This window comes from Melanostigma gelatinosum (genome assembly GCF_949748355.1).
Source record: "Melanostigma gelatinosum genome assembly, chromosome: 5".
Classification (NCBI taxonomy): domain Eukaryota; kingdom Metazoa; phylum Chordata; class Actinopteri; order Perciformes; family Zoarcidae; genus Melanostigma; species Melanostigma gelatinosum.
This window is the reverse complement of record NC_136638.1, coordinates 13,846,794-13,869,140: the sequence shown is the minus strand read 5'-3', so window position 1 is coordinate 13,869,140 and position 22,347 is coordinate 13,846,794. Positions and strand designations below refer to the sequence as shown.

Sequence of the window (22,347 nt, the reverse complement as noted above, 5' to 3'; positions counted from 1 at the left end):
TTGCAGAGACGGAATAAGCCTGTGAACCATCACACATCATATATGCCTGCAGAGGGTCATGCCCTTCAACTGATGCCCATCAAGGGAAATACTGCAATCAAGGCCTCTGTGTGTTTCCCCGTCTTTAAAGACAGAAACAATGCACAAGATGACATTTCACAAGATAACAGATAACAAGACACCTGGATCCGAAATTTACTAGAATCATTTAGAAGAAACAAGGTTTAGTGTCTGTTCTTCTAAAACTTACATTCTTTAACCCTAAAGCAGTAGACTGACATATTTTCCCATAACATTTCTTTTCTCCATTGTTTTCTGGTGCCAGCACCTGCATCTGAAAGTACGCATTAGTTTATGGTGAGTGTTCTCGTGTTCTATTGATATGTTATATCTTTTTAATAATATGTAATGTCAATAAAACCACTGTGTCCTTGTGGTCTTAAAGGCCGACAATGCCATGCAAACAGCCCTGTTTCAAGTTAGCCTTTGTGGCACGATATCCCTTCTCTGTCTCTCGTCATTTCCTGTCACAAAACTGCCAGATAACACAATAAAATCAAGAGTATATCTGTGAAATATTATTTCAAAATTTAAAAAAGAATCTGCTCTTATACACACACCGATAATACTTTTCAAACACATGGGAGCAGAGGGCACAGTGCCAGTGTCTTAAAGCGTATGAAACCGACTTAAAGAGTCCTAATAGATTCCTTTCTTGGTCCTCTTTTTACTTCTAAAGCTCAGCACTGTGGGCATTAGGGATTCTCACTCGATGTTTTATTCAGTACGAATCTTGTTCATTTACCAACGTGCTTTGTGCCAAGTAGACAGTGTTGTCTCCTCTCTTCAGCTGTGAAATTAAAACTGTGGAGAGAAAAAAAAGAAGACCCTGGAGGGGTCACGGAAACGCTTTGTGGGGGAAAAGTGTCGCTGACCTTATAAGTCCAAGCACATCCGTGTGCGGTGATGCATGCAAAAACAGCATGTCTGTGTCTGAGCAAATGTTTAATGCATGATGATTCTATACAACGTAAATACAGTGCACAGTATGCACTGTGGCGCGGTGTGTTTGCATTTGTTTTAGTGAGGCCTCTTGTTGTCTGAGTGAGCGCTGTGTGTGTGTGATTCCGTGTACGTAGTCATCCTGACCGTCATTATGGGAACAAACTGAGAAGGCAGGCAGGGGTCAAACACAACTGTGCCGGGTGGTGGCGGGTGGGGAGTGGTGGGGAGGAGGTAGACTTTATTAGCGATTAGTGCAGAGCCCCAGGGGGAGCCAGCTTCAATTACTGCACACAGCTTGCTTCCCAAGCCATCGAGGGAGCCTAACTGCACACTGCTAATCTGCAGACATCACATCTGGAGGAGACATCTCTCTCATCGAGCCAACCGGACCTCTGGTCGACTTCAGTAGAGAGGAGGAAGAGCTCGATCAGGAATTTAGCTGTGATTTGAAGCAAGGGTTGCATTGTGGGTTAAGCTCAAAACATGTTTCTGAGGGAAACGCAGATAGAAATGTCAACATGTGAAGCGTTATCTCTCATTTTAAAGTTTTTTTCTCCATCTCTCCTCATCTCTCCTCCCCTCTCGTCTCCTCCCCTCTCCTCTCCTCTCCTCCCCTCTCCTCTCCTCCATTACGCTCTTTAGGAAGCGAGTGTCTAAGTGTCAGCCTGCAGATTACCGTCGCCTGTGGACGCGCTAATTTCCCGTTTCCATGGTCACAGAAAGAGCTGTCAGTCTCAGTATGTCAGATGTTATGAAAGCAAACCATCTATTAGAGCACTTGAACATGCACTGTCTACACACGGCTTCTCGGGCAAACATCAACACAGAAAGAACACACGTTGAGCGCATCGCAGACAATCTTTTGCAAAGATTGTGACGCTGGATAAGTTGGGCCCGAAGATGTTTCCTGTTTACGGATTGCGAGTCAATGTTTCAGCAGATGTGCAATTTGTCAATCTCAATTAAGCGTTCATGTATTTAAGTTGAGTTATTCTTCCGACTCCAGCTTCTGGAGTGTGCGCGCGTGTGTGTGCATTCGAAAAACATTTATGGAAAACATGATATTTCACTTTTTTGTACAGATAAAACCAATATGGAGGACATGAGGCGGATCTTATCACAGTGTTCATCAGGACTTTCGTTATGAAACCACTGAAATGCTTTGGTATGGATATTTGCATAACATGTCACTGTCAAAACACATCAACAAAAGCCATATTTATATACAAAGTTTACAATTGTTTGTATTTTGTGCTTATGTGCATCAATCAAAACATTTAGTTCATATATTCTAACACCCTTAAATGGTTTTCTGAGTTTCTTGAGGTAGAAATGGACCGAGCTGCACAGAGCCCGGAGCTCAGAAAGCAGTGACCGACATCAGTAATGGGACGGAGTCACTGCAGCCAGTTTGTGATTGTTGGTGCACATACTGTACTTTATACTTTTTACAATTTAAAGCAGTTTTAAAGTAACTTCAGTCTTCAGTCTCTATTAGCAAACTGCACATTTGTCTGATCTGCCTCTTCCTCAAGGAAACTTCAGAAAGCTTAATTCTCCTGCCAAGTTCTTGTCGACTTTCACAGAGGAGCAATACAAAGCATCCTGATTGGAAGCATAACAAACGGGCATGGTCTGTGCATGGTGCAGGACAGAAGGGCTCTACAGTGACTGATTAAAGGGTCCCAGAACATCATTGGTACCCATCTATACCGAGCATGGGCGAGGAGCCCAAAAGAGCCTGTTCACCCTGCTGCTGTCTGGCAGAAGTATCATAAGTCATCCTTTTCATTCCACCATAAAAAAATCGTTTTGTTTTGTTTTTTATCGTGCATCATAAAGGTACTGCAGCTTGCATTTGTGCAATCCTGTGTTTTAGAATGAAAATAAATGAACTTAATGCCACTGCAAATGAACATTTTCCTTTTAAAGCTGCGATATTTCTTTTCCTTTTTTACATAATTGTCGCCAAGTTCCTTCAGTGATTACGCCTAATAATTTAATATCCAAAGTATGTGGAAATCAAATTCATTCTTCATTGTTCAGGCATTCAAAATCTCGAAACTACCAAGTCTCAAATCAAGTCTTCAGTTTAAGACTTGGCGCTCCAGCTTTATTTTACTTTGTTGGGGAAACAATCTTACCTTAAAGCTCCGTTTATAGTCATCATATCACATCATCTTCACCAGCAGATGGATTTATCGTGGAAGTGAAGACTTTCACTCATTCTTAACTTGAGCGCTTGAGGCACTGCATGTTGACCTAAAAGTTGAGTCTCAAAGTTAGTTCCTGATCTTTCTTGTAAGCTCTACTCTGACTCATTTTTAGCCCAACAATGGTTCGTATCACCCCAAACTTTTCAAAATATGAATCCCGCGTCTACCAAGGAGGATAGAAATATCCATCCATTCATGTCTGGATCCTTTGGGTTCAATGACCAGAGCCAGATGTAAATGCAAACATTTCTCCGCGGATCCATTGGAGACAGAAACAAAGAGGACAGGGCGAGATAGAATAAAGGAGGGAAGAGAATATAGAACGTCTCCATGCTTACTTGAACAGAAGCTGCTACCCCCGCGGGGAGAGTTTGTATTTTTCCTTTATCAGATATCGTCCTCACTGGCTACCTAATTGCAGCTTGAGCAGCCACTAATGATAGTCACAGTCGAAGCACTAGCTGCTGTATTCTCAACACAATGAGACCAACATCAGATATTACGCCTTGCGGGGGGGGGGGGGGGGGGGGGGGACAGCTTTTTTTAAATCAGCAGATCATAGTTCATTTGGTCTTTTTGTTGAAATGCAGCTTCCACACTGTCCAGAAGAGGCTCAACTGCAGAGAATGACCTCTAAAGTAATCCATAAAGATGTCAGGGAACACAAACACACTCACATGCACACAGAGAACCCAATCCCCTTTTCCTCACATGGGACTAAAGACAATCGGATTAACACTTGGACTGTGAGGACTCTTTCCTCCACAGCTTATAGCACCTGAAAGTGCCGTGACAGTGTCATCCTCGATGACAACAAAACCCTGACAGATGAAACCGAGCCAATGAGAGATGCAATGAAGCATCGAGACTCCAGAGGAACAGCCATCAGGTTGCACGCTCATCTGCCTTTATGTGTCGGTACCGGGCGGCCTATGTTACCGAGTGACCTTCTGATCGCTGCCTGAATTGGCAAGTTTGTGAAAAGGTTCTGCTCCGTTGCTGACAGATCCCGGGGATAGCTGACGAGAGAGAGAGAGAGAGAGAGAGAGAGAGAGAGAGAGAGAGAGAGAGAACGTGGAAATGTGGCTTGTTTAGACTTAACAGTGTTTGGTTTCACACTGTCTCGTCATTTAAGCGTTATGACAGCTCCGACAGAGCATAAAACCAAAGTCATAGCTGGTAATTGGGAAGGGCAAAAGGCTCTCTGTGTGTGGTCCGTCATATGTCCCATCCAATATTAATGAAGAGCAGCGAGGCTCATACTCCGCTCATCGGCTTCTGAAAGGTGTCAGAGTTGACTTGCTCAGGCACCCCGTGCCATCTGGCCTGTGCCCGCTGTGGCGATACAGACATCGCTGAATGACAGCGTGTGAACAGCCTCTTGTGTATTTAGAGGGTTTCGCACATCAACAATGGCCACATAACACAGGACATCAAATCAGCCCGGTTTCATTCTGCGTTTGTTTTCTCAGAAAAACGGGTTCGAGCAACAAGAACGTGAAGAGGGCACTCGAGGACTTTCTGTTCCCAACGCTGTTACTTCAGGACCTCGCAGACGCCAATTTACCACCTCCGAGCTGCAAGCCAACATAGTAGACCTGTGTGCCTGTCCTTTCTCTTCTCTCTGTTCGCATCTCTCTTTACTCATCATAGTTCAGCGCCTGCAGGTCTTCATTTGAGCTGGTTCCACTCTGTCCCCAGAGCTGTTGGCAATATTACAGCAAACATTCACATAAACTGCTCAATTATAGTTTGATGTTTTAGGAAATGATCCACTAATCCACTCTCTTGCTGGGAATAAGATTAGGAGATCGATGACACTGTGCGTTCAATTTGAAGCTACAGGCAGCAGCGGCTGGTTAGCTTCGCTTAGCATGATGGAACACAGGGGAACAGCCTGCCTGGCTCTGTAACAAAATCCACCAATCAGCACCTCGAAAGCTTGTTATTTGTATATATATATAATATATATGTTATTTGTTTTTAATCCATACAAAAGCTGAGGAGTGGAAACAACAAAGTATAGTTTTAAAGGAGGTTGTGTGCTATTCCTCACCCGGACACAGTGACTTCCTGGAGTCTTGTCTTCACAGTGAAGTTGCCAGGAAATCAATTGTTGTTTTTAATGTTTCGGCCTCAGGGGTGCTGGTTGTAGGCAGATTCCGTTATCTTTGGACAGAGCTACTCAATCATTCTTTCGGCCCATTTGCTGTCTTTCCGTGTCTCGGCATCACACTGTTTCTCCTCCGCTGAGTCCTATTTTGTTGCGAACACAGCTTACGGCCTTTACCCGCCTCTGTGTTCTTTTTGCAATCACATTTCCCCTCTCCCACTGCTGGAACAGTTTGATTTGAATGCAGAACTGCAGCTTTCGCAGTCCCCAGTCTTGCTGCGGGCCGTCTGCTAGATCAAGGCCTTTTGCTTTTTCGTCTTTAGACAAGCAGAAGAAGAGGAATCTTCACAGCTCCTTGACTGAATAATGCCGAGAGCTGCCCTTCCTTTTTGGCTTTGCCCAGAACATCATCAAACGGACAGCGAGAGGGAGGAGAGATAAAGGGAGATTCAGGAGCCATAGACGGAGCTGAGATCAAGGTCCCGACGGAGGCCAGCACTCCCACTCGCTCCACGCTGATGACTCACAGAAAGCATATCTGCTGGTTGTCTCACCCTGCGCTGTATATTTCTATCAACCAGGCGGAGATGCAGCACAGAGAAGAATCTCACCTTCTGATACATTCAAACACAAGGTTCGCGGTGTGACTATGCGGCATGGAAAACATCCACGTTCATCGTATATACAGTTGCACACCGTAAACTTAACGCCCTTTCAGTGTGGCGTCTGTCACAACACTGGGTTTGGTAGCAGCACATGAGAGTAGAGAGGCGTGTGTGTAGAGAGGCCTCTAGGGAAAACAACTCATGGACTTAAGTCTAATCGTATGTGTGTCCCTGCAGTGCTAATGCTATGAGTGTGTATTTCAATGCGCTCCATAATGTTTCCATAGTTTGCACACTTTCACGACTGACATAGAATTATTTACTGCGAGCCAATGTCGTCAGATCGTGAGCGATGTTTGTGCTGGATAGGCGAGCTTGTCTCTAATTTAACAATGAAGCAGCATTACTTACAATAAAAGCTAGCTCAGCTAATAGACCTTCAAGTAGCCGTATTTGATTATTCCCATCCAGATAAGTCTTTTATATAAAGATTAAATGATTGATTGTGAAGTCCAACAACATACAGCCTGCAAGTGAATGAACATGTAATACATTTTAGTACTGACAGGACAAAGTCCCCTCATAATGCCCTGGTTACATCCTATTTCCTTCTTGTTCTATTGGTGTTTTAATGGTTTGCTAGGTAATGTCTTTTTGCTCAGAGCATCCAGAACTAAATGTATATTCTTATGTACTTTGTCATGTACCGGTCATTTAAGTCTGTATTATAATTATGTAAGATAATTACACCACGTAGATGGTAATGGTAATTTCTCTCTGAAAAGGGGCGGTTGATGTCTGGGCTTCGCCCTCAACGGTCTCGGTCATGATCCACCTAACTGTGAATAAGGTTTGGGCTAATGGTCTTGTTGCTATGACAACAGTTTTGAAGAACTGGAGAAGCCAGGCTTGTGACAAATTATCAACAATGAAGTCAAGCTCCCTAAAAATATCCACGTAGACAGAATGAGTCTCAGTTCTCATTTAACCAGTGCAGACAAAAAGGAAAGCAGGAAGCTCAGAACACACACCTTTAAAAATGGATGACCTCAACCGGCCCGAGGCGCACTAATCCGCCTTAGTTAAGCACATTGCAGACAGCAACAGTAGCTCATCCTCTCATTTTATTTACCGGTAACCACCACACTGCTCAGTTGTGCCTCCTGAACGCCTTTTACTATCATTTCATACTTGGCAGAGTTCACTGAAACAATAGATCAAGGCGGTTAAAAACATTTACGGGCTGCAAATATACACTCAGCGTTGACTTGGTTGTAAAATAATTTGGACAAATCTCAAAATAAACGGGCTCTAAGTGTTGCTGCAGTGATTTTGTAATGAACCTTTGGAGGAGTTCAACACATCTGTCATTTGTCACAGCCACCACCCATAAAGGTCAAGGGAATCTGTCAGAATAAGCAGCACGCTGGGTTCTTAAGCTCCTGCGACTGATTGGACTTGTGGGTGTCGCTAGTTGAATGATGGCCCTGAAAACCTGGATGGGTATCGACCATTAACGCCAAACGTATGGAAAGAAAAAAAGAGAGAAAAAAAAAAAACTCTTTGAAAAATGGCACTGGTTCTGGATAATATGGAGCTGTGCCCATCTAGTGTTCGGACATGGTAATTGAGAAGACAGAGACGGGAGAGGAAATTAACTAAGTTACAATCAGGTTACAATATGTACGCTAGAGGAACGTAGTGTGGTTTGAACTGAGCTAAAAATACAAGTAGCTGTGAGTGAACGTGTGACTCAGTTCTCAGCATGAATGTTTTCTTCCATTGTTATCGTAAAGCTGTGCAGTAATGTGCTGATTATGCGTATTACTAGAGCTCTTTTGTCAAGTCACCAAACAGCAAGGAAATAAAACAATTAACATATTTAAATACAACTGTGTCCGGTTTAAACCATAATTTTATTTGGCATAATTTAAAATCATCTCACTGTTAGTTCATTCATACAAATATGCTTTTGTTATATATAAAACAATTACAAACAGATTTCTACAAATCAAGTTCCCAGTGTAAAAGCGTAGTACCACGCACACGGCAGCATACAGCTCCAGGACACAGACAGAGAGCCCACAGGTGTATGTTCCACTTCAACAGCACTTTCTGAGTGAAATCAGGACATGAAGAAAAAAAAAACAAGCTCACCACCGTTGACAGTTTGACATATTGTGCACTTACATTCAACCCTCCACACACACACACACACACACACACACACACACACACACACACACACACACACCCCCCCCCCCCTTTGGCAGATCTCAAATCACATCACTGTTGTTCCACAGAATCTCCCGCTCGTGCTGCGCTTCGGTTATGCTCGACTTTACACGGGCCACAATCTCGGTTGACTTATGAAAAAAAAAAGTAGTAAAAAGGGGATGCTGGTATTACTGGCAGCTGAAAGCACAAATGAGCAACCAGTCATTACTAAAATATTTTATTTTATATTTTATAAAATGTATTAAAAGAATCTTCAGATGTGACACGGCACGTTGCACCAACGCAGCTCTTGCTAACCGTATGTGCAAGTTGCGCTGGTGCCTTGCCTTCACTGCACCATTGCAATGCAGGGATGTAAACCACAATCTGTGAAGAGCTGCGGGCCACGAGCACTGCGTTTCATGTGCTCTGTTGTGTCAGTTTAACACCTGTGTCTTACAAAAGGGTGAGTGTGTGTTTACTGGCATAAAGTAGGGTGGAGAGCTTCAGAAAAAAAAAAGAAAAGAAAAAAAGACAGAAATGAAAGCCAGAAATGGTTGGACCTGGAATTGAATGTCTCGTGGCACCTTAATCACTATGAGAACTTTTGGGTTGAACAAAGGAGCACTGCTATGGTCTTTGGTTTGGATAAGGCACCTGACCAAATGTAGGGCTCCTTGTATATAGTAGATAACCTGCTAGTACAAGATGAAATGATTTAATGCCAGTTAGAACATATTCTGCTGTTATATGCTATACTGAAACAATTAGGCAGTGGTCATAGTCTGTTGAACTTAAATGTAAGGCAATGATGTAAATGACATGGGGAGCATTATGGAGTTCTGGTTTATCAAATATGAGTATTATCTATTACACACAAACATCTTACTGATCAAATAAACACAAGCTATTACAAAAAATATATTCAACTTTGGCCATAATCGCACTCGTAGGTTAAAAACATTTGAGGAAAAAAAAAAAAAAATCATTTACAGAGTAAATTCAACATAATTAGACAACATAGTCTTTTTGACCCCACCCTGTCAAAGAGACATTCTTAGGCATGTTTTAATGGCACTCGGTGTGAGCCTCAAGAGTTAAGACGTAGACAGAGGAGAGCTGTGCTACAACCTGACTTCCTGATATGCCAGCTCAAGAAATCCTGTACCAGTGTGGGTTAATTTGGCAGAGGCCTTATGACACCTGCTCCTCTATTACTGTAGAGGGCAAACGGCCAGCTGCTTTCAATGGGTCCCGCTTATCTTCAAAGGCCTACTGGCTCCTCCGTGCGTGGCAGTGAGAGAGAGCAGTGCAAGATCCTGGAAGGGCAGCCTGCCAGACAGCTCCAACATGCCAAACTGAGCACAAGGGGAACTGCAGCTCGAGAGTTTAACTTCTAATCTGTGCATATTGGTTAAGGGGTACTGGCATTTGTCTGGGAGTCACCACATCATGTCTGGATTCAAGCTGCTTGAAATTAAAAACTTGGTCACCCTCTACTTGGCCGTTTATTACATCTAGATACGCAAGTCAAAGCATTTTGATGGCGACGTTGCTTGATACTTATGAGATGCGGCCTAGGTGAGAGTATGAGGTAGTCATTATTTCTCCACCTGAACAAAAGGCAGATCTCTTCTCTCCAGTCAGTCAGGGTAGCTTGGTAGGTTGGTTCCGATGTTGTTATGGCTTGTGACAACCACGATCAGCATTTATAAGGCAAAGCAGCGAAGCTATAAATCTAGAACAGATGTAAAATTGGAGAAAAGTGTAAATATCAAAAGTTAAAATGTAAGAAAAATAGAAGGAGATCCGGTCTATTGCCCCCATTTTAGCATAGTCACTTTGGTGGTGATGGCAATGGAGTGAAATCCTCCAGGAGATGAATCAGGAAGAGAGGAGTAACAGAGGAGCTGAAATCAAAGTCTCAACTGCTGGAGGTGGTATTGGAGGCAGCCAGATGACGACGTTCATTCCTCAGCCTTTGCATCTGTGGATCTCCTTCATCCCTCTCCACAGTCCAAATCGGGGAACCGTTTATTACAACAGCACACACTTCTTGGGGTTCTTTTTCGTGACTGGATACAACACTGCCCTCACAGCTTCGGCAAAGACCTCCCTGACTCCATCCTGCAGCAGAGCAGAGCACTCCATGTATTTGACAGCCCCGATCTGCTTGGCCAGGGCGTTTCCCTGCTGCTGGGTGGTAGGAACCAGGCTCTGCTCCTTCAGCTTCTTCACTGTTTCTGCATCGCCCCTCAGGTCCCTCTTGGTGCCTACCAGCAGGATTGGCACGTTGGGGCAGTGGTGAGACACCTCAGGGTGCCACTTGTGCCTGACATTGGCATGGGAGGAGGGGCTGCCGATGGAAAAGCAGATGATGAAAACGTTGGTCTGAGGATAGGAGAGCGTGCGCAGGCGGTCATACTCCTCTTGGCCTGCTGTGTCCCACAAATTGAGGCTGACGGTGCGGCCGTCCACGCTCATCTGAGCGCTGTAGTTGTCAAACACTGTGGGAATGTACTCTTCGGGGAAGGCATTGGTGGTATACGAGATGAGAAGGCAGGTTTTACCGACTGCCCCGTCACCCACCACCACACACTTTATGGTCTGCATCCTGCCTACGACCACTGGGGCTGCAGCACCTGACAACAAGAAGAAGGCACCTGGGTAACTTATATTATTCATGCACCGATATGCTTAGTTACATTTATCAGCACCACTGTATGAGCAGGATAAATATTAATCTTCAAATAACAAAAGCTAAAATTGCCGCCATTAACTTAAGAAAGCTGTTTTCTGACAGTATTGCAACTTTTCACCCAATTAGCAGACGAGCTAATCAGCGCCAAAGTTAGCTTGTCGACGTAATTAACGTTACATTTGTAAGCTACAATCTCAGCCGTCCACAAATAAACATCGTCTAGAAAGTGTACAGAGACAACTATAGTCCTTGAACCAAAAACAACTAGTGAATCAGAAGTGAGACACTTGTTTACCAGCGTTTGTTATTTCGCACGGTTCACTTATGATACTAGGCGTTCCCCCGGTGGCTAGCATCAAGCTAAGGAACTAGCGCATTCAGTGGCTAACCAGCTAGCTAGTTAGCAAACAAGTTGAAAGTTTATTTGAAAGCCACTTCTCATAAAGGTCTGGTCCCAAAAACATACCACAAGTAACTCTAAAAATTACATTATGTTCCAATTCAAATGTTAGAAGTAGTTACTTGCAGTAACGGAGACATTTGAAGTATTTTTGTGACTTACCGCCACTTGGCTTTCGATCTCTTTTTGCCTGGTATAGTCAATCACAGCCGCATCCGGGGAGATGTCCATTACGTAAAAATCGCCGTACGGAAACAATGCAAACTGGTAGTTGTAGTTTCATTTTGTGATCGTTGTTTCCGTTACACTCCATGGACGCTAGATGGCGATGTTAAGCTGTTCTGTTTTCCTGGGATTTGTCTAACTTCTATGTGACCTGGGTTGACAACAGTCTGTGCAGAACCCAGGACCAGCACGAAAAAAGTCAAAGTTAAATATAATATTTATATTTGGCAGTAACTGCAAGTGTGGTGACATAATGTCAGGATAACAGAACAGGTTTTGTCTTTTCTGGTAGCTTAAATAGTGGCTTCTTGGTGGAAGAAGTATTGAGAATATTGTAAAAATGTTTGTGCAGAATAGACTCTTTGAAGGAGTTATATTTAGGTTTACTGATGTATTCAATTTGTAAACTGCATATTAATTCTGATTGAAGTGAAGCCCATATTAATGACTTTATATACTGTTGAGTAGCACTAACAATGCTTCATGTTTTATATATCTCAGATTTTGTATTTAGAATATAAATCTGCAAACAGCTGTCAAATAAATGAGGTGTAAAGTACAGTATGTGATACTGAAATTAATACTTCGGTATAAGAGTAGCAAGATTTGGAGAAACTTAACAAAAGTAGGCCTATATATACCCCAAAACTGTAGTTAAGTAGAGTACTTGGGTAAATGTACTTACTATGCACCACTGTCCCCAGTCACACACACACACACACACACACACACACACACACACACACACACACACACACACACACACACACACACACACACACACACACACACACACCTTTGCCTGTCTTCAAGGTCATAACTGACAGATTTATGAATATAGTTTGGCTTGATATTTACAACTTCGTTTTCCATGAATGTGACCCCTTGACCACAATTATTAGGTCTTTAAATACCGATATTACACCTTGCAAAAACCAAATATACTTACTGCTTCTAAATTTTACCGGCCTGTTAACATTTCAAAAGGAGTGTAAATGCATGAAAATACTTTTTGCTCTGACTTCACCCCTTCTCTTGAAATTGCCACATTCTTGCCCCTTAAATGTGTCACTGTGTGCATACATACTTCAGACAAGTCATTATTCTCACTAAGCCAGTGCTTTCAGATCAATGCGGGATACATGAAGGCAGCTAAAAGAGGGACCACTTCAGACTACTCTGTCCTGCACCCCTGGAGACCCGTTGATGATGTCACCTCTAGACACTCGGGCAGGTTAAGAGGCCAACGCTGGCCGACAACCGGACACTCAGAAACACAAAGAGGAACCGGTTTATTGCCTTTCCCAAGAGGTTCTGGCGTCACTGCAGCTTACAAAGAGAGAATTCCCACTGGGACCCTACACCCACAGTCACCCTCCACCCCAACCCTTGCACCCCACTATTCTGCCAGGAGATTCCCCGGGACGTCTGTGGCATTTCCATGACAACAGCCACTGACAAGAGTTGGGGGTGATTGTGTCAAGAGATGCAGCAAGTGAGAGTTCAGAGACGAGAGGGAGAGAGAAAAGTGGGGGTGACAGGAAGTCAGGACGGCAAGATGCAAAAGCAGAGCTTGAAAGTGAAAGCTCCTCACAGCAAGCGCTCGTCTGTATGCAAAGACTGAAGAATAGATTTGAGAATATATCAAAAAACACACAGGTACCGTTGAATACCATCTTTATTCATCGTCTCTTTTTTTTATAAATCCACATAATACAGTGAACAACCAATGCTATTCAATTAAGTTATAGAATCTTTTGATACAAAATAAAAACGACAGTAATCATCTCCTCGCAGTTTTTTTAAGTGCATCAGAACAATGAGGCCCCTCACCAAGAGAATAAACAGGTCAACGTTGTACCGAGTTGATTGTTGAATTCAGTTCGGACTGTACAGTAAGATCACTTAGCGGAGGGGTCACAGTATTCAAAACATTTGGACAAAACTACTTTTTTCAAGAGATTGAAACAGTTTCTCAAATAAAATAAAGACTCCGCAAAGTAATGTCAGTTGGTTGCATTTTACTGACCGATTTGCTACTGTTTTACTGGTGTTCTATCACTATATATATATGTATATATATATATATATATATATATATATATATATACATATATACATACTGTAGATATGAAGAGTTACTGTAAGATGGCTGGTCCTGTGGTGTCCTATTGCCTGCAAAGGACACAAATGTGTATAAAAAGGAGGTAGAATTTATTCTGCTATTGGGTGAAGCACATGAGATAAATTGTCCCCGGTGCTCCCAGTGCAGCTCCCTCTCACAAATGTAGAACATAAGCACTCAGAACTACATACAAATTTCATAAAAGTTGAGTTTTGACGACCGATATCTAATTAAGACCATAAATCTGACTGATGACTCACACTTTTCATGAACACCCACACTTTTTATATTAGACTATAATCCATGAAAGCGTGAAAAGGCATTTACAAGCACTTATTCATCATCACTTCCACAATGGCGAGGCTGCAGAAGCTCGCGGCATTTTGGAACCAGGTATCCGTGAAACTGTGGGGATTTTCGAGCTGGCAGGAGACGTGCTTGTTGTCTTGGCAGTTTTATTTCGGGCAGCAGAAATGACAGCCGTGCGTATGGTCTTGGCCGTGGCGGATGACGAGCTGTGGGCGGTTCGAGGCTGGTAGGGCGCCTGAGTCGCCGAGGTTGGGGCGACTCTTTTTGACACACGGAGAGGGGTTCCTCTGACGAAGGCTGGCTGGATGCTGCCTGAGACCTTCTCCGGTACGGATCTGTCTGAGGTCCTGCGGGTTACGGTGGGCTTCCCTGTGGTCTGTAACTCACTTATAGTCCTCTCCCGTGTGCTATTGCTGCGTTTCACATCTGTCTGAACCGCTGCAGGCCGCGTGATAGGCGACGAGCGCATGGATATACTGCGAGGACTAGGCAGCCGGCTGGGAGGGGATGGGTTAGCGGGGGTGGGGGCTTCATTTGAAGGCTCAGTCTTGGAGCGCACCCTGGGAATGCTTGTGCTGTTGGAAGATCCTGCACGTGACACGAGTCCCCTTTTGGCCCCTATTCCACTACGCACGGGGATCTTCACGGTTCGAGCCTCCTCCTTTGATGTGGGAGACCCTGGAGTTGCCCCCGCTCGGAGGTCACCCTCCCTCTCTTTCCTCCACTTGGAGCAGAGGCTCGGTGCGGGTCGTGGGAGTGGGGAGGTTGGGGGTGACGAGGCATCATAGGATCGGAGGCTTTTCACCAGAGTGTGGCACTCCAGTGTTTCGCCCACGCGGGAGAACGGCCTTGCCGTCTCCCTCTCGGGACATGGCAAGTCAGAGTACTCCTCTCGCTGTGATTGGCTGAACTCCGGTAGACTGGAGGGCATCCAGTTTTCCTCCACGGGTGTGGATGCCACCTCTGTGTTCGTGGGCTTTGTTAAACCTACATCAGGCAAAGGCATCACAGCACTTGCTGTTACGGTGGGCGTCTCTCTGGCCTGTGGTTGGGACTGGATCCTCTCCGGAGCATTTACACATGATTGCGGTTCACTCTCAGATCTCTGGTACCCTAACGTCCCAGTCCTGGTGTCACTGTGAGGAAGTATTCCACTTGAATGAAGAGTGTGAGGCACAGACTCATTCACAGGAGAGCTGTTAGATTTACTCTGAACTGGTCGAGTCTTGTCTGTACCTGGCAGGCCAAACCTCTGCCTGTGAGTGGGGGTCTGGTTTGTAACACAAAGGGCGGGTTTATCGGTAGGTATAGCAGCAGCGTTTTTACAAGATTCAGCGGACGTCGAAACCACGTGCTCATGTGGAATCTCAGCTTCTTTTTCAAGTCCTGTTGTCTTCGATTGGCCTTGCAGCACATAAGAAATGCTCTCAGGCCCGAGCTGCTTGACTGCGAAGTCACGTCTGTGCTGAAAGTGACCAAACATGGCGATGTGCGAGTCCTGAACTGCATCTATGCTCCTGTTCGTTGCTCGCCTGTGCTGAGACCTGCTCCCTTGACCCAGACCAGGTTCTTGGTCGATGGGGGAGCATGTGCCGTCAGTCTCTGGGGAGCTACAGAGCACAGCGGTGGTCTCGTGGTCGGAGGAGCTGTTGGAGTGATAACTGGTGGACGTGGGGCTGCTGCCCAGCTCGGGGAAGCTCTTGAGCACGGATGAGTTGTGGGGGTGGGCGTCGTTGTGGAGGAAATTGGAGTGTCTGCGGGACTCGGAGCTTCTCAGGCTACGTCGACTCCAAGTGCAGCTCAAGTTCTTCTCCAGCAGCTTCTCCAGCTCTCCTTGGTTCTCCTGACTCTGAGGCTCTCTGGCCAGGCTGGGAGTCACGTCCAGCCCCGTGCAAACAGCCAGGGAGCGACGCTTTTCCACCATCTCATGTTGACGCTCCAGACGTTTCTGCTCCTTCAGCTCCCGCTCCGCATTCTCCTGTAGAAAGGGGAAGGAATCAGTGCAGAGTTAAATCGATACTATGTTTGACAATATACAGGTTTTTAATCAACAGATATTTGCTTCATCTAACCTGGACAGCTCTTTGGAAGCGGAGGCAAAACGAATGGAAGACCTTGCACGCCTCCTCTAGTTTGAAGGTGCTGTCATCTTCACAGAAGAATTCCACCAGAGCCTGGCTCGACATCCTCATGCCCTCCACCTCATCCTCCGCCTCCTTCAGACGCTCCTCAGCCAACTGCACACAGTTCACACAGTCATCTTCAGAATTTAAGGCATTCGGCGACGTTTTCGACATACAGACTAGGTTTCATACCTCGAGGAAAAGTTTTGTGTGCTGCAGAATCTCTGCCTCAGTCTGGATGTGTGCTTTGAGGGCCACCACTCTGCTTTTTAACTTGGATAAGTCCTCCAGCACAGACTCCTCACTCAACCTGCAGAGTGAGAGAGAGAGAGAGGACATGTAATACACAATTAGAACAAGGACTGTAGAGAAATAGCTCTGTAAGATATCATGAGAGAGGTCTCGTGAACAAAAACAGTTGATAAATACATACAAATCATTCAAAGTGTGCAGGAAATCAGTACTTTAAAATGGACTCCATGAACCCAAAAACGAGATTTCAGTGGCATGCAGGAAATGCTTTCCTTTATAAAGTATAAAAATAAGGATGGTCATTCCTTAGCACCTTGCAGATAAACTCTCCTGCAGAGTTTAAATATTGGCTTGGAGTATCAATGTTGTCATGACCCACTTTCTCTCAGGCAGCTAGCTATTGCCAACAGCTGGGCTCCTTGTTCTGATACAAGAATGCAATAGATTTACGTTATGTTTGTTTTGTTGGGGTGTACTGATGTTGTTAAGCAGGGCTTCGATATTCCCTCGGACACAGTTGCTGTAGGATCTGAATTTTGGGAAGAGACTGACCTGGAGGCGGAGCCAACATGGCCTATTTGGCTGGGAAATGACAGTAAACTCTGGTCCTTTTTCACAGCTTCCTGGGGAGATAAACACAAATGATTATCCAGCTATTGTTTCAAAAGAACTAGCGCTCATTTGTTAATGTTGACAAAATAATGTGCTTGGCGAAGCAGGCTTGACAGGCCGCTGTTCTCAAAAACAATTGCAAAAACGGTGCTGTAATGAAATTCCCCCAAATGTTTTCAACCAGAAACACCTTTTTACTGTAAATGTGCAGCTTTTCACAAATACCTTTACACACAATATACAGTGTTCAAATGTCATAAAAAAGATATATTTATGGCACATTAATAGCTCTCTGATTGGATACTACATGTTGTTCATCTTTCCGATCTTACCATTGCAACAAAATGCAGTAGATTCATCCCCGGCTTGTTGGCTTTGGTGTCAGCCAGTTTCAGCAGAGATGAAATTCGGAAACCAGCAGCGTTCCCCGCATATCCTCCCTAAGAGGCCAAATACAAGATCAGAATAACACACACACACACACACACACACACACATACACAACATGGGACAACTTTAAACAAACAACGATACAAAACCCAGGTGCACAGTCAGAGTGACGCCCCTGAACACACACCCAGACCCAGACCTGCATTGTACACAGACAAAAAAAGGACTGATTCTGCTTTGTTGGGTTTAAGAAAAGAAAAGTAATGAAGAAGCGCTCACAGCGTTCATGTAGTTCCCTGCTTTCAGCACCAAACGAAGGATGGAGTGTAATTCAGGACAGCTCAGCAGTTCTAGGAGAGAAGACAGAGATTCAATATTGTGCCTCAAGGTTGAGGCATAATGAGGATGAACGTGCATGCAGCTGGCACCAAGGCCTTAAGATGAGTCAGCAACTTTGTTTTGAAGAACTGACACTAAAGCTGACTGGTGAATTCAACTTTTAGACCAAACAACATATAACTGATCGCAGGTTTCTCCTTAATCAGTCTAAAACTATTCTGAATACTAATTGCATTTGTATTCCGGGGACAAACTTTACCACTCTAGACAAATTCTGAATAGGAGCATTTAAGAGGGACCTAGGTCTTTATAGTGGTGGTGTACACAACTCCCTGCTGTTAACTTTACCTCTGGCCGCCTCCCTCAGACATCTGGCTGCCACACACAGAGAGGTCACAGCTGGGTCAAACTCTTGTTGCAGGATCATGGCATCCAGACGAAGCCGAAAACTAATGGAGGAGGAAAGAGGGGGACGGACGGATAGATGGACGGATGAATGGACAGGGGAGAGTGACGATGGCGACAAAATGATCAATCATCAGTTAAACAAGCACATGTCACCACAAAGGACTGAGCAGGATTAGTGTCACATAAATAAATCTAATGCTTAATACAAAAAAAAAATGTTGGAAAGTACTGGGGCTATTTCTGGTCACTTTATCCAATCTAGGACTAAGGGTGTACCTGGGGACTTCCACCAACAGCAGTAGGAAAAGATCAGGCTCTCCGAGCCAACTCCGCTCCCCACTGAACCTCCTCAGGCGGGACTCCTGAGAGAGAACAGATGCTAAGTCAAAACAAAAAACAAGCAGCTTAAATTGTAAAAAAAAAGAAAAAACATGCCAATAACAGTCAATTCCAATATCTTTCAGCGCGATCCTTCTCCGGAAACAGGCCACATCATACGACATGGTGTAATGGCAAACTTTTGATCATCTAACCAGAGCCAGATGACGAGTAAGAGAAGTGGAGGGGAAGGGAAAGCGGCTTGTCACTGTTGTATTTGTATGCAAAAGGCACTTTACCTCCTCATTGTCAGGCAGCAGTTTGCAGAGCTCTGAGAGCTTCTCTGCTCCGTAACGGTCCCCAGCACCGTGCCTGATATCCTCAACTATCTCCTTAGCAGGCCTGCGGAAAAACGATAACAGACATGTTTTTGGTATGACATCATTGTTAACGTGCAATGGGGATTTCAGCCCAGGACACCCCTCAAGAAAACCCATGTTATGAGCAGTGTCGGCTCTTTGTCTCGCCTTGATCGCACGGTGTTTAGGCTTATCCCATTCTTATCAGTCAAAGATTGTTGGGGAGTGAGGCTTGGTTGACGCCACACTGGCGACACAAGGTGGCATATCCATCCAGTGGGCAAATAAAAGGCAGACATGCAGGGAAAGCGTCTGAGAGGCCTTGGGATGTCAAGGTGAAAGAGCAGAAACAACTGACTGACCTCTGACTCACTTCCTCTGAGTGACACATCTGTCCAGCAGTTGTCCATTATCCTCTCCCCTCCCCCCTCATCACATATGCTCATACTCCATTACGCTACTGTGTGTGTGGCTTACTCTCCTCATTCATAGCTCAACGTTCACATCCATAGGCATCCAATCCTGTGACAACAGCACTTCTATCGAGATGTCCTTATAGCTCTTTCTAGAGAGATCCAGATAAATTATTCTCATCAGAACTCGCTTTCAAAACTGGAGCGTGGTTTAACACTCTTATTTGTGTGTTGTTATCTGTCCCACCTAGTTTTCTGCTGAAAACAAAATGCGTCAGGAAATAGCCTAGTAACTAATAAGTGACGACTACAATACAAAACCATATTTTGTTTGAACTACACCCACAATTCAGCAGCAGCTCTGTCTGTGTTTATAACAGCAGGCAAATAAGCGCTCAACAAGACACACGTTTGTGTGCACAAGACGCTCTGTTCACATAATGGCTTTCCCTACAAGTCTTGACAAATCTAGATTTAAAAAACAGAAACGCTCTTCCGTTAAGTCTCTGTGAACATTTCATGAACACATGACAACATAGCCACTCAGCACTTCTTTTCCATGTCTTTGTATCATTGTTGCAACCTGCAGTCTTCAGACATTGAACTACATGTAAGTGTGCTTTAACGATTATTAAAACAGCCCTATTCTTGACAAGAGGAGAAGCTTTGTTTGAGGCAGGCCGGCGTGCTAAACAGGCGTTAGGGGATGGGTGGATATTACAAGCCACCTGGGGTCTCTTTCTGTAGGGTTGCCTTAACATAAGACACTCTTTAGGGGCATCAGCAGGTGTCAACTGTGACTCCTCGGGCTATACTCGGCTACTTACCCCCCACCCTCCTACAAGTCCCCCAGTCCTGCTGCTCAGCGTGCACCCTCCCCTCCACCTGTCCCCCTGCAATATACTTGTGTCCCCTCTCCGACACCAGACATCCTCTCTCCTGATGAGACTTCACACTTCTGACACACACACTAAAATCTTTGATTTATGGCCACACACACTCGTTCAACTCAAGTGACGTACTGTTCCTCAGGCCACAGTTGTACACACTTCTGTTTCCTCCTCTTTCATTTTGACTGACGGTGACTAAGGATGCACTGATTCGACCTTTCCAGTCCCGATGACGACACCAATACCAATATATGGGCTTTTAAATGAAAAGTTGAGAAAAAAATGTCCATAACAGTTTCTCAAAGCCCGATGCAACGTCTTCCAATGTTTTTCATTTGTCCGACTAACGGCCCAAACCCAAAAATATTAAATTTACTATGATACAAAACAGCAAAAAAACAGCACTGAAGCTTACATCTTAAACTGCCGTAGAAATATTCCAATGTTCATGCTGCGTTTGGAGTCCAACAAGGAAATCTGTAAAAAAAAAAAAAGGCAAAGGGCACAATTAAGACAGGAAAAGTGCAAGAAATCTCCCTGTCTTTATAAAGAGCTGAACAATATCACTGCCACCCTAATGATCTGACCTCTTCCGAACTGTCCTGCGGGGATCTGCAGCGCATCAGAGAAGACCGGTGTCTCAGGGTGCTGGTTCTGTCCCGAGGCTTACTGTCCTTCTGACCAAACAGCTCATCCAGAGAATGGAGGTCTATGGGGAACTCGTCCTCGCCCGGAGCCGCCCCGTTCCACACACTCTTCCTCCCCTCCACCTTCTCTTTGGGGATGCGCTCCCAGTTCAGCTTCCTCAGCCGGCTCCGACGGGCACTGTCGGCCCGGCTGAAAGGCGAGGAGGACCCAGGAGGTGGTGGTGGCGGCGGAGGGGGTGGAGGTGGAGGAGGGGGAGGTGGAGGCGGTGGATGTGTTTGGGGAGGCGGTGGAGGGGCGACCAGCAGCGGACGCGACTCCATGGCTGTCACTCCCACAGTGTCAGGGGCAACGGCGGGGAGGGCAGGCTGTGTTCCATGAAAGGCACGAGATTCCTTGATGGCCACCGTCAGGTTGATGAGCATTGAGGCGGTATGGGTTTAACAGGGAGGGGGGGATGGCGGGTGAGCTGTCTCTGTTCAGTCGGTCAGTGACGTCTTATTCCGGTTTTCCAGTGAGTTCAAAAACCCATCAATAGTGGCAGCCTAGGAGACAGGACAACAATACATCTTATCTCAGGCAGTATTGAACACAGACACGGGAAATCCGTGTCATCCCAGAGTCATGTATCAGCAAGACGGCTGATGACCTCAGCAGAGCTCGTCTGACACCTGGCCTCACTTCTCCTTTCATTATCATGACTCCAGTGCATTGACTGGCCCAACAAGTGATTGGAGGTAAAAATGTAACTCCTGGCTCAACCTTCGGATGAAGTTCATGGTGTTTTGGGGAAAGTACGAGCTGAGCTAGAATGAGCTCTCCCCCCTCTGTTTGAACTTCATGTCCCATCCTGTTCAGCTTCACCTCACTGCACACACACTTCTCCCTTCTAATTAAAATACATGGACCTTGACACCACAGGCAAGGTAAGGTGCGCAGTTAATCACAAAGATGAGAAATGTCTGCAACATCCGAACCGTGACTTTTCCTCGTTATGGGAGGTGGACATCTGAAAGCTGGTTTGCACACACTCTTGCGCAAACAAGTTTTAAACAGGATTAGTGATGCAGTTAGGGTGACTCAGAGGTTTCAGGTGTCTGGTTCAAGGAAAAGTCTTTAAACACGACATGGATTAGCATTTGGCCAAAAACACAGCTCGTTCTGTCTCGCGCTCGTAGCATGAATCAGAACTTATGGGGAACTTTTCAGGGATGCGCGTGATTGCCGTGCTGTTCTGCCGAGCGCCGCACGAGCGCGCTGCTAAAACCGCCACCAGTGATGTCACCCCGCATATTTTAATGAGATCTGTATCTTGACAAGCGAAAACATTTTTTTTTTTTGATAAATCATGTTGCCCAAGAGTTCATAGGAACTGTAAAAAGTAGCGGGGAAAGTGACTTATCAATTCGATAAAAACTGCAGAGTGATAACTTTTAATTTTTTTTTACAATAACATTTTGTTTAAGATTACAACACCGGTTCTCATAACCCGGTAATTTATACCTGTACATTTTAAGTGTACCTTACAATAAAAGTTAATGCCGCAATTAAAGTTTGACATACGTTGTTCAAGTAATTCTCATGTCAGGATAACCCAGTCAAGTTATTTCACTTACCTGCCGTTACGGCTAAAGTTACTCTTCGTGGAGGTAATCCCAAAAACACAAACAAGAGCTCGCGAC

General features: G+C 44.9%; 2 protein-coding genes across 2 annotated transcripts; both read right to left on the bottom strand.

Annotated features, from left to right (window-relative positions):
- Positions 1-7,836: 7,836 nt before the first annotated feature.
- rhogd (ras homolog gene family, member Gd) lies at positions 7,837-11,454 on the bottom strand. Its single transcript, XM_079269408.1, has 2 exons — positions 11,420-11,454; positions 7,837-10,798 (listed from the first exon to the last, which is right to left on the bottom strand). Exon 2 carries the CDS (start codon positions 10,767-10,769, stop codon positions 10,194-10,196), a length of 576 nt encoding a protein of 191 aa, XP_079125534.1. The 5' UTR covers positions 10,770-10,798; positions 11,420-11,454; the 3' UTR covers positions 7,837-10,193.
- Positions 11,455-13,950: 2,496 nt separating this feature from the next.
- On the bottom strand, positions 13,951-21,090 carry fhdc2 (FH2 domain containing 2; the record flags this gene model as incomplete). Its single annotated transcript, XM_079268307.1, has 11 exons — positions 13,951-15,894; positions 15,989-16,153; positions 16,232-16,349; positions 16,844-16,914; positions 17,236-17,343; positions 17,573-17,643; positions 17,981-18,081; positions 18,317-18,402; positions 18,658-18,760; positions 20,436-20,497; positions 20,608-21,090. The coding sequence occupies 11 exons, from the start codon at positions 21,088-21,090 to the stop codon at positions 13,951-13,953; spliced, it is 3,312 nt and encodes a 1,103-aa protein (XP_079124433.1).
- Between the last annotated feature and the right edge of the window lie 1,257 nt (positions 21,091-22,347).

Excerpts from the sequence above, each read along its gene's own strand:
- rhogd (XM_079269408.1), bottom strand. The coding sequence starts at position 10,769 with ATGCAGACCATAAAGTGTGTGGTGGTGGGTGACGGGGCAGTCGGTAAA.